At 53.6% G+C, this 10,831-nt stretch overlaps 1 protein-coding gene across 4 annotated transcripts in view; it reads left to right on the top strand.

Moving 5' to 3' along the window:
* Positions 1-239: 239 nt before the first annotated feature.
* Positions 240-10,831, top strand: part of MYH7B (myosin heavy chain 7B) — a 34,909-nt gene continuing 24,317 nt past the window's right edge. For 2 of the 4 annotated variants that reach the window (XM_074553810.1, XM_074553813.1), the window contains exons 1-6: positions 4,308-4,419; positions 4,508-4,535; positions 7,956-8,048; positions 8,727-8,790; positions 8,892-8,990; positions 9,972-10,075. In XM_074553810.1, coding sequence (XP_074409911.1) covers positions 7,995-8,048; positions 8,727-8,790; positions 8,892-8,990; positions 9,972-10,075 — 321 coding nt within the window. In that variant the 5' untranslated portion in view covers positions 4,308-4,419; positions 4,508-4,535; positions 7,956-7,994. Of the gene's footprint in view, positions 372-1,079; positions 1,234-2,264; positions 2,369-4,040; positions 4,185-4,262; positions 4,536-5,536; positions 5,634-6,491; positions 6,516-7,955; positions 8,049-8,726; positions 8,791-8,891; positions 8,991-9,971; positions 10,076-10,831 lie in introns of those variants that run through there. The other 2 variants (XM_074553814.1, XM_074553812.1) reach the window with 2 other exon arrangements.

The following is a 10,831-nucleotide window of genomic DNA, read 5'->3' as shown; positions in this document are numbered from 1 at the left end:
GCATGGTGGGAGGCAGGAACAGCAGGATTGAGTGCTCAGGTGCAGGAGGAACTGGCAAAGCTCTCATTCCTCACTGGAGCAGGCAGAGCAGGCTGGGAGGGCTGTGCTGCCTTCCCAAGCTGCAGTCTCTCACCCTGTCTTTGTAGTCGCCTGACAATACAGGAATAAAAATAACCAGGCTGCATTTGCAGAGAGATAAAAGTGAAGTTTGCCTTTTGTGTCTGTCCGGGCAGTGGGACAGCAGCACCAATGGAGCTGTGTGGACATGACACATGGGAATTTCTGACATATCTTTTCCCACTCTGACCTTGACAGACACAATAAAAAGGGGCTTTGCAGCGTGCACAGAGCCACTCAGTCCTAGCACCAAGGTCAGTAATACAGAGCATGTCTGTGTGCACGCATGTCCCCTGTACTAACCCGCTTCACCCCTGCAGGGTGGCTGATCCCAGAGGATCTGCTGGCACAGGGGAGGGTGGGACAGACCTGGATCATGAGCATTTTTGCTGAGGACTCTGTGTTTTGCCAAGTTGTGGCTCCATCCGTGATGGCAGCGGCGTTCCAGGGCTTTGCAGGGTGGCACTGCATTAGATAGATATTAAGAAGCACAGTCATAAAAGTGCTTTTCCAAGCAGCTGCCACAGCAGCCTTCTAGAAGGGTCTTCCCAGGGGTAATACACCCAGTCATGCTTTTATCTTGCTGCAGTATCGCTCAGCAGAACAGCCCTGGGTCTGTGCAGGGCTCCGGCGGGTCTGTAGAGCTGGGATGGGTTTTAGCTGAGCTTATCAAGGAAAGGGCTGTTACTGACAATCTCACCTAAAGTGGGAATGTGGAGTTTGACAGCAAAGTGATTTCAGCTCACCCAGTTGGGACTTCCAGTGGGGGGATGGCAGCATCAGAAGGCAAAGTATCAGTAATTGTCTCATTAATGTAATTTTTATCAGCTAGCATTGTTGTCCCTGTCTTCTCTCACTCCCGAAAATCAAAAGTTTGTTTGGTGACCGTGTCACTCGTGGTTCTCAACCCTGCAGTGAGCACCTTCCCCGTGCACTGACCCCTTGTCCTTCCCTCCTTTCAGTGCTCAGGTGTCTTTCACTCTTCCTTTGCTGCTGCCGAGTCTCCCAAGATGGACAAGCTGTCTCTGCTGGACATGAGCGAGTTTGGGGAGGCTGCTCCGTACCTGCGGAAAAGCTACACGGAGCAGCTGAAGCTCCAGACCGTCCCGTTCGACGGTAAGAGAGAGCCCCGGGCTGCCGAGCCCACCCTGGGTGTGTCGCCGAGCCCAGCCCGGGTGTGTCCCCGAGCCCTGCCCGGGTGTGTCCCCGAGCACAGCCCGGTGTGTCCCTGAGCCCAGCCCAGGTGTGTCCCTGAGCCCAGGACAGCCCGGTGTGTCCCCGAGCACAGTCCAGGTGTGTCCCCGAGCTGCCGAGCCCACCCCGGGTGTGTCCCCGAGCACAGCCCGGTGTGTCCCCGAGCCCAGCACAGCCCAGGTGTCCTCGAGCACAGCCCGGGTGTGTCGCCGAGCCCAGCACAGCCCAGGTGTCCCCGAGCACAGCCCGGGTGTGTCCCCGAGCCCAGCACAGCTCAGGTCTGTCCCCGAGCCTGCCTCTCTGCCGTGGCTCTCCCAGGAGTCCTCCCTGCCCCTCTCCCTGTGCTGCTCCTCAAGGCATCACCCCCAGCATCCTGGAGGGTGAGAAGATCTCACAAGTGAGAAAAGCAGGTTTTTGACTTTGCCTTGGTTTGCTGAGGTGTGGGTGGAGGTGATCCTTCATCTCCCCTGACCCTGAGGGACAGGAGGGCTGGGGGACTGGTGACAAAACCTTCTGCAGCTCTTTCGTTTTGGAGGTGTCCCCTCTGTCCCAGCCACCCTGCTCATCCATGGCTTGGGATCCAGGGCTCAACTTGCTCCTTGCAGTTTGGCAGAAGAGAAGGGTTTCCTCTTCTCTTCTCTTCTCTTCTCTTCTCTTCTCGACAGACTGTCCTCTTCTCATGACAGTCTGAGTGCAGGCACACAAGGCAGCAGATTTCTGTCAGGCTAGAAGTTGACCCCACCTAAGTAAAAAGCTGCCAAACATGAAGAAAGCAAAGAAATCCCAGCTCCTATGACCAAGAACATAGGAAGGAATAATCACTGTCCTTCCACATTATCAAAATGCATTTATGTGGCTTTCAGTTGACAATTTCACATGGTCTCCTACATTACAACCTCTATTGTCTTTCCTTTCCCTTTCCTTTCCCTTTCCTTTCCCCACATCTCCTCCAGGGAAGAAGCGAGCTTGGATCCCAGATGAGAAAGAAGCCTATATCGAAGTGGAAATAAAAGAAAGCTCTGGTGGCAAAGTCACTGTGGAAACCAAAGATAAGGAAGTAAGCAAATTCCTTTCCTTTTCCAAGGGAGAGCAAGTGTGTGTGGAGGGGGATACGTGTGACAGGATCACGTCTGAAGCCATGAGCTCTTGCTGATAACCCTGATCAGTGGTGCCCTGGGGGGACACACACGGCAGTGTCAGCACACGTAGGCCGGTTCCTTGCCAAGGGTGGCACCAGTTCAGCATCTCCCACCGAGGGGTTGCTGTCACAGCCCTGTGGGTGTCCTGCGGGACACACCGAGGGCACAGTGGGGCTGGCTCAGCACAGCTCCTGGATGGGGAGCACCCCCAGCACAGCCCTTTGTGATGCTGAATCAGTGCCTGGCTCATCCCGCAGCCTGAAACAACAGGTAAGGGGCCAGCTGGCCAATTCCTGCTCCTTTTAGCCCAGATTTGCAGTGGGGTGAGCTGATGGGAGGACAGGCTGTGACGGGTGAAGAGGCTCCAGCTTTCCGCGGCAAAACAAGCAAGGACCAGCTGGTATTTGTCAAGATAATATCCAGTGCAATTAGCTGCAAATGAGCTTAATTAATATTCCTCTCTTCACTATGGAAGTCTCATGACCCTGCAATTTAACTGCAGAGCACACTGGTGTGAAACTGGGGAAAAGAACAAGGACCTCACCAGGCAGTAGATGATAGACTTTATTATTTCTATTTCTTCTCTAGTCAGAATAGCACTAAGAACGGTTTGTTGTTGCTAAATGTGAAAAAAGAGATATGTAATTGTCTTTGAAAAGTGTCAAGGCTTTGAAAATATTTTGTCTGAATTTTGGAAAGCAAGTAAAGAGATTTGCCCTCTCCAAAGTGAAATTTGTCATAGAGGAGTTATAAATTTTAGAAGTTTCTTCTGGTATTTAGAACACCTTCCAATTCTGAGAACAGAGCAGTTTCCAAACCCTTTTTTTGCTGTTTCCTCTTGAAACTGTCTTTTTATTAATTTGTCATGGATTTACTAAATCAGAAACTATATCAGCTTTCCCTGGATAAGCATTTCCAGCAGAAAGTTTTGAGACATAAAGCCTTCCTTTATCCTTCTGTGTTGCTTTTAACACCTGGTGCCTTTTAACACCACGTGCTTCATCTTCACCCATGAAAAAGATAAACCTCTGAAAGATTTAATTTAGTCTTTATTAACAAGACCATTTGCTAAATCCAGCTTCTCCATCCAGGCCAGATATGTAATGTGATATTTTCCCCGTGCTTGGTCTCGTGGGATTAAATAAATCCAGTTTTAAGTGATGGAGCACAGGCTTCAGCTGTTTGCCCAAATAACCAGGGATGTCTTTGGAGCAAAAGGCAGTGCTGGCATGGGCTTTAAGGCTGGGAAGAAGAACACAGGATGGGGGTGTCAAACACATTTTGGGGGAATAACTCGGACCCCTCTGTCAGGCTCAGCACAACCTGAGCTCAGGCTCAAGCCTCTCCCTGAGGAGGGAACAAGCTGGGTGTGCTTGTCCCAGCTGGGCTTTGTGGCTGGGTGCTGCTGGGGCTGCCCTGGGGCTGTCACCCACAACGTTGGGCAGCCCTGCCAGGATGACAGCAGGCACAGGGACCAAGGTTGTCCCCAGCACGGGACTGTCAGGGTTTTGTCCCCACCTGGCAGGTTTTGGGGCAGAGGGTGCTCGGTGAGGGCTGGGGTCCCTCTGACGTGTCCCCCTCATCTGACAGACACGGGTGGTGAAGGAGGACGAGGTGCAGCCCATGAACCCCCCCAAGTTTGACATGATTGAGGACATGGCCATGCTGACACACCTCAACGAGGCCTCTGTGCTCTACAACCTGAAGCGCCGCTACTCCCACTGGATGATCTACGTAAGCCCACGGCACCCTTGGGATGGGGAGGTCAAGGGACATTGGGACATCCCTCATCTACCCATTTTCTCCCTGCAGACCTACTCGGGGCTCTTCTGTGTCACCATCAACCCCTACAAGTGGCTGCCGGTGTACACGGCGCCCGTGGTGGCAGCCTACAAGGGCAAGCGGCGCTCGGAGGCCCCGCCGCACATCTACTCCATTGCTGACAACGCCTACAACGACATGCTCCGCAGTAAGCCCTGCCCTGGGGGACCCCATCCCGGCCACCCGGGCTCCTGGCACCCGGCAGCACTGCTTAACACCGGCTCCTTCTCTTGCAGACCGTGAAAACCAGTCCATGCTCATCACGTAAGTGTCGCTGCATCCCCATGCTGTGCTCCCTTGCATGGGCACCCTGTGCCCAGAGCAGCCCCCCCGGCAGTGTCCCCTCCCCATGGCGGCAGCTGTCACCCTTGCCCCGCCACCGTGCCAGGTGACAAAGCCCCGCGCGGGCCGGGCTCCCCCGCACCCCGACAGCTGCGGGAGCGCCCCGAGCCCCGGCACCCTCCGGGGGAAAGCAGAGATGGAGGCCAAGGCCGCAGCGACATGGTGGCCGGAGGGAGAAGGGTGATGTGGGAGGGTGGAGGCCAGGTTGATTTCAAGTGACATCTAGATAAGGGCTATATAAAGGACTCTAAAGGACCCTCCGCCGCTGCCAGGAGCCAGGGACATTTTTAGCCTCGGCCATGGCCTAATTAGGAAAGGCAGGGGCTGCAGAGAGATGCTTGGCGAGTGTCCGGTGGCGGCCCCGCTCCCCCCGGCTCTTTGTGCTCCGGGATTACAATGGCACAGCAGCACTAACTATAGGGATGAGCTCAGCCCCCTTCAGCGGGCACCCTGCACCCCGGCACCATGCCCCTGCTGCCATCCCCGCCATGCCCCAGCAAGGCCGGCCGTGCTCAGAGCTCCGGGGCTGATCCCGGACAGCTGCAGCCCCCAGGCCCACAGCTGAGCCCTGCCGGACACACGGACAGCCCGGAGCTGGTGTGGCACTGAGGGCAAGCTGAGCCCTGCTGGGACACACGGACAGCCTGGAGCTGGTGTGGCACCGAGGGCAAGCTGAGCCCTGCTGGGACACACGGACAGCCCGGAGCTGGTGTGGCACCGAGGGCAAACCCCAAACACAAGCACATACCCCTGTGTACCCCCGAGAGCTGCAGCCTTGCCATCCTCTGAGGCTTGGCTTGTCAGGGATGGTTGTGCCAGTTCTTTGCCTCACACCCTTCTCTGTGTATTTCTGTTACTCTAAGCACAGGATTTTACCTGTTCTTTGCCTCATGCCCTTATCTGTGTATTTCTGTTACTCCAAGCGGAGAATCTGGTGCTGGTAAGACTGTAAACACCAAGCGGGTCATTCAGTACTTTGCCATTGTCGCAGCCTTGGGCGACACACCGGGCAAGAAATTAGTAAGATCTTCTTTTCAAACAAGTTCTTGTTGTTTTCTTCCTTTCTTTCTTTTTTTTTTGTTTTTTAATTTTTTCCCCACCTTCCCCCTTCTTCTTATTTTTTCTTCCCCAACTTTTTGTGTTTTGGTCTGACCCACCCAGGGCTTGGCTTTTCCCTGACTTTTGAACAAGCAAGGCTTGAAATTATTCTACTCAAGGGGAAATGGATTTTTTTTTTTTTTTAATGTGGCTGCTCAATCTGTGCAGCCTGGAAGAGGTGCTTCAGTTGCTCTCTTTCTCTTCTCTTCCTCTTTCAACACCCCAGTGATCCTCTTAAGAAACACTAAAGTGATGAAGTAAACCTTCCATTTCCCACCTTGCCTCTTTTAAGCCTTGCTTTTCAGCATTTTCTCCTTTTTTTTCCCCCTCCTTTTGTTGATTTTGACCCTTTTCTACCTTGTGCTTTTCTTGCTCTTGTTTTGAATCTTGCTTTTCTTTGGTGCTGGTTATTTTTGAGCTGCCCTTGCAATTGCTTATTTCTTCTGGATGCTTTGAGGCTCCAGCTGCTTTCCCCTCGAGGAAGCAAACTGGCTGCTTTAGGTATCAGACAAGCAATACTTCAGCATTATTTTCTTTCCTCTTCTTCAAGTTTGAATTTAACTGTTCTTGCTTTTTCATGCATTTCTTTATTTTCTTGAGCTAATCTATTTAACAACTTTTTGGCCTGTCCTATAAAGTTTAATCCTCCGAGTTTTTTTTTTTCTCTTGGACTTTTTTTTTGGCACTAAATGGTCATGCCCTGCTTTTCTGACCATGCTTCTTGTGGTTCTTGCCTGGCTTTTCTGGATTTCTAAAGATCATTTTCTCTCCTTTCTCTAGGCAGCTCTTGCCACTAAAACTGGGGTAAGTGTTGTGGGCTCTGTAATGCTGAGGACAGAGTTCTGCTGCACCACAGATCTGTGATGGGGTGATGTGTGGGGCCTCCTCCTCAGGTTTGGGAGCAGCACCTGGGCAGTGTTTAGTTCTCCTCTTGGCCTTGTATCTGCGTCCTTCCCACAGCTGGAAGCTTTGCTGTTTCATCTATTTCTGCCTTTCTCACTCCAGCCTCTCCTTCAAGGGATAATTACTCTGGACAGAAACATTCCTTTCTATCCAGAGCTGATGTCCTTGCCTGGGGAACATTTCTGAGGTGTTTCCTCCAAGGAAGCCCAGCAAAGGTTCATCCCCTGTGGCTCCCAACGCCCCAAGGGCTCAGTCACACATCCTTGGTTTCTCTGAGCCTTTAGCTGGTGCACACCCTTGTTCATCATCACACGAGTGTCCACTGGGACAAACAGGGTGAGACAGCTCAGGGGCTGGACCTGTGGGTCTTGGGGCTGCCCAGGTCAGGCTGAATTTAGAGATAAGAGCTCAAGGTTTACTCAGGTGATAGTGTGTTGGTGACTGTGTGATGCACAGCTGCTCCCTGTCTCCTTTGCCCTTCACACATCTGAGCTGCAGAGGTGGGGAGCAGTTGTGATTCCAGCATTGGAAAGAGAGGGTGGCTCTGGGTGGGCAGAGCCCAGAGCTGGTGTTTCCCACTTGAGGAAAGCCCTGTGGATTGGAATTTGTCAGAGCATGGGCAAAGCTCCCATGAAAAGTCCTGCAGGTGTTTGTGGCAGCAAACTCTGTAGCAGGTGTCAAACCCCACCATCCTCCATGTGGTGTAGCAGTCTCTTGCTCCTCTCCTTGAATCCTTGTCCTGCTTTACCTGCATTAGGCAGAGGCTGTCTCTATCCTTGAACAGAGGAACACACATGGAAAAACGAGGTTAGGAGAGGATTCATCTTAGGGCTTGCTCAGGAGAGCCCCAGTATTCCAGCAGATCATGCCAGCTGGCACTTGTGGTGCATTCCCATCACAGTGGGATCCTGCAATGCATGTTGTTGGTGTAGGTACCTTGTTTCACAATGTGCTGTTGATGTGAGCTGCCCTAGACTTTGGTTTGGTGGAAGAGGAAATGCCTGACACCAGAGAGCCTGAAATGATTCAGCCTGTTGTGACAACATGAGCTTGCTCTTGGTTTGCATAGTGTAGCTCCTAAGAAAGGGAGCAAGGACTGCTGTGTGCAGAGGGGACAGCAGCCTGGGGCTGGTGCCAGCTCTGTGGCCTCTCCTCACCAGTTTGGGTGAGGAGAAGGCACAGAGGGCACTGCTGCAAACCCCAGCTGTGCTGATAAACGGAGCTGCCTCGGGGGCAGCAGGTCCCAGGGACAGCTGAGGAGTTCAGCCCCTGGCACTGCTCTGTGCTCTTGGTGAAGATCCCCTCTGGCTGTGTGACACACCCTTTGGTTTTGTCCCCCAGGGCACCCTCGAGGATCAAATCATCGAGGCTAACCCAGCCATGGAGGCTTTTGGCAATGCCAAAACCATAAGGAACGACAACTCCTCGCGTTTTGTGAGTGCCTCACAGGCAGGGAGCTGGGGCTGCTGGGGTGGGCTGCATGCACAGGGGGTGGCACTGTGCCCTGGGAGCCACATGCACGTGGCAGGGAGATGGAGCTGCTTCCCAGTGGCACTGGACTGCCGGAGCCACGTTGTTCTGGTTTTTCAGTGCAGCAAATGGTGGCCAGCACAAACAGCCCTGGTGTCACAGCCTGTGACATCCCTGGCAGTTCCAAAGCTGAGAGGGACACTGAGCACAGCCTGGGGTGCTCTGGGACAGACAAGTGTGTCCCTTCCAGGAAGCAGCGCCGTTTTTGCTGAGCCCAGCCTGGCTCTGCTGTGCCTGCAGGGGAGGGAGGCACTGCTGGGGGAGACCCTGAGCCCAGCACGGAGCAGGGGCTGCAGGCAGCCTCTGTGTCACAGAATGCCCAGTGGTAAGAATAGACCTGAGGACAGGGGTTTAGCTGCTGTCAGTGAACTTTCTGCCTGCCTGGTATTTAAACCCTTGGGCAATGCTCTTTGAGCTTCTTCACATTACAAAGCAGAGAACTTCACCCTTTTACAGAGTTCAGTAAGTTGCCTGGCATCAGCAGAAGCTCAAGAAGTGGGAAATGAATTCAGTTTCTACAGGCTGTTCAGAGCTGTAGCTCTGTAGACAAGCCCAGCATTTAACTCCTGTGGGTGTTTTCAGGGCAAGTTCATCCGGATCCACTTTGGTCCCTCAGGGAAATTGGCCTCTGCAGACATTGACATCTGTGAGTAGCTGCCCTGGGGAGAGAATTCATCCCATCACATTGTGCTCAGCTCTGGGAAGGGACAAGCTCTGCTCTGACCTCTCTGCTGTACTTCATTCTAGATCTTCTGGAAAAATCCAGAGTGATTTTCCAGCAACCCAAAGAGCGAAGCTACCACATCTTCTACCAGATCCTGTCTGGGAAGAAACCAGAGCTGCAAGGTAGGGCAGCCAAAGATGCAGCACAGCCCTTAGAGCAGGATGGCCTGAAAACTGCCCCAGAGAGCTCAACAGAGCTCTCAGAGTCACTTTGGGGTCCACAGGAATGAGCAGACCCAACTCACCATGCAGGTTCTGCCCCTGAATGCTTTGCTGGCTGTGCAACATCATGGGATTGGTGGAATTCAGGGTGGAAGGGATTTCAGGAGGCCATCTAGCCCAGCCTCCATGATCCTCACAGGCAGAGAATCCAGACTAAAGCCCTTTCTGCCACTGTGTAGGAGCAGAGATCACCCAGGGTCTGTCTGCAAGGTGGGAATGTGCTTTGCAAAGCTGCCTTGCACAGAGTCCTCGTGGGCTGGTGGGTACAGCACTGACCTCAGTGTGTGCAGGGTGCACATTTACTCATTTTGGGATGGAGGGAAGTGTTTTGGAGCCTGCTCAGCAGGTGAGATGACCTGTTCCAGGTGAGCTGGGACACAGCTGCCCAGCTCTCTCTGGGCACTGCTGTAGATGTGATCCTCGGGACACTGCTGTAGATGTGATCCTCAGGACAGCTCCACTGATCTGAGTTTGTGCTGGGGCAGCTCTGAGCAGCCTCCTGGTGCCACATCCCACTCAGGAAGCCTTTCCCCACGCAGAAGGATGGCTGGCACAGCCCCTGGGGTGCTCAGCTCTTGGCTGAGGGCTCCTGAGCTTGGTGCTGAACAGCACCTTATTAGGCAGGTCTGAGGGAGCAGTAATCTTATCTGGAGTCACAAGGGCATGGTGGCCACTTCTAAATCAGTCTGCAGCCAGGCCATATCCCAAGATAGCAAGTAGGAGGCAAGCACAGAAGAGGTGGACCCACGTGTGGACCTGCCTGTGCTGGAAGAGGCTGTTCCTCCCCCAGCTGGTGAGGCTGGGGAAGCCTTCCTGCTCCATCTGTGTGCAGGGATGTCCCTGCCAGGCTGGCCTCACCCTCTGCATGTCCTCCCCCTGCAGATATGCTGCTGCTGTCCCTCAACCCCTACGACTACCACTTCTGCTCCCAGGGGGTGACAACAGTGGACAACCTGGATGACGGCGAGGAGCTGATGGCCACAGATGTATGTGCACAGCCCTGGGGCTGGGGAGGGCACAGCCTTCCTCTGGGCAGCTCTGGGGGTGTGCCCTGCCTTCCCTCTTTCAATCAGTTGGGATTTCCCTCTGTGTGCCCCTCTTTAAATCAGTTGGGATTTCCCTGTGGGTCATTGGTGGTTGTTGGGAGCCTACAGGAAGGGGCAGAGTGACTCTGATCTGCACCAACAGCCTCATCCAGGCAGGGAAGGGAGAGTCAATCCCTGCATCAGGAAGGGCCTGAGGCACATTAGCATTTCCCATAGTGCCCATGAGAAGGAAGATTCCAGAATCATTAAATTTGGAAAAGACTCCCAAGATGGTTGAGTCCAAGCTGTGATTTATCCCCACCCTGACACCCAGCCCAGAGCACTGAGTGCCATGTCCAGCCCTTCCTTGGACACCTCCAGGCATGGGGACTCCAGCACTGCCCTGGACAGCCCCTGCCAATGCCTGACAATTCCTTCTGTGAGGAAATTCCTCCTGATGTCCAACCTGAACCAGCCTGAGGCCATTCCCTCCCATCCTGTCCCTGTTCCCTGGAGCAGAGCCTGACCCCCCTGGCTGCCCCCTTCTGTCAGGGAACTGTAGAGATCAGTCAGATCTCCTCCTGAGCCCTTAGCTTGGAGAACCTCCTCCTTGTGGATGCTAAGCCAGTCCTTTGGCTTTCAAATGGGTCTTGTGGGAGCTGGAGCCACATTCAAACCCCATGGGCAGGATTCCTTGGTTAGAGCCACATTCAAACC

The sequence above is a fragment of the Zonotrichia albicollis genome, chromosome 17, assembly GCF_047830755.1.
Source record: "Zonotrichia albicollis isolate bZonAlb1 chromosome 17, bZonAlb1.hap1, whole genome shotgun sequence".
In the NCBI taxonomy this organism is placed as follows: domain Eukaryota; kingdom Metazoa; phylum Chordata; class Aves; order Passeriformes; family Passerellidae; genus Zonotrichia; species Zonotrichia albicollis.
This window is presented reverse-complemented; position numbering and strand designations above follow the sequence as displayed.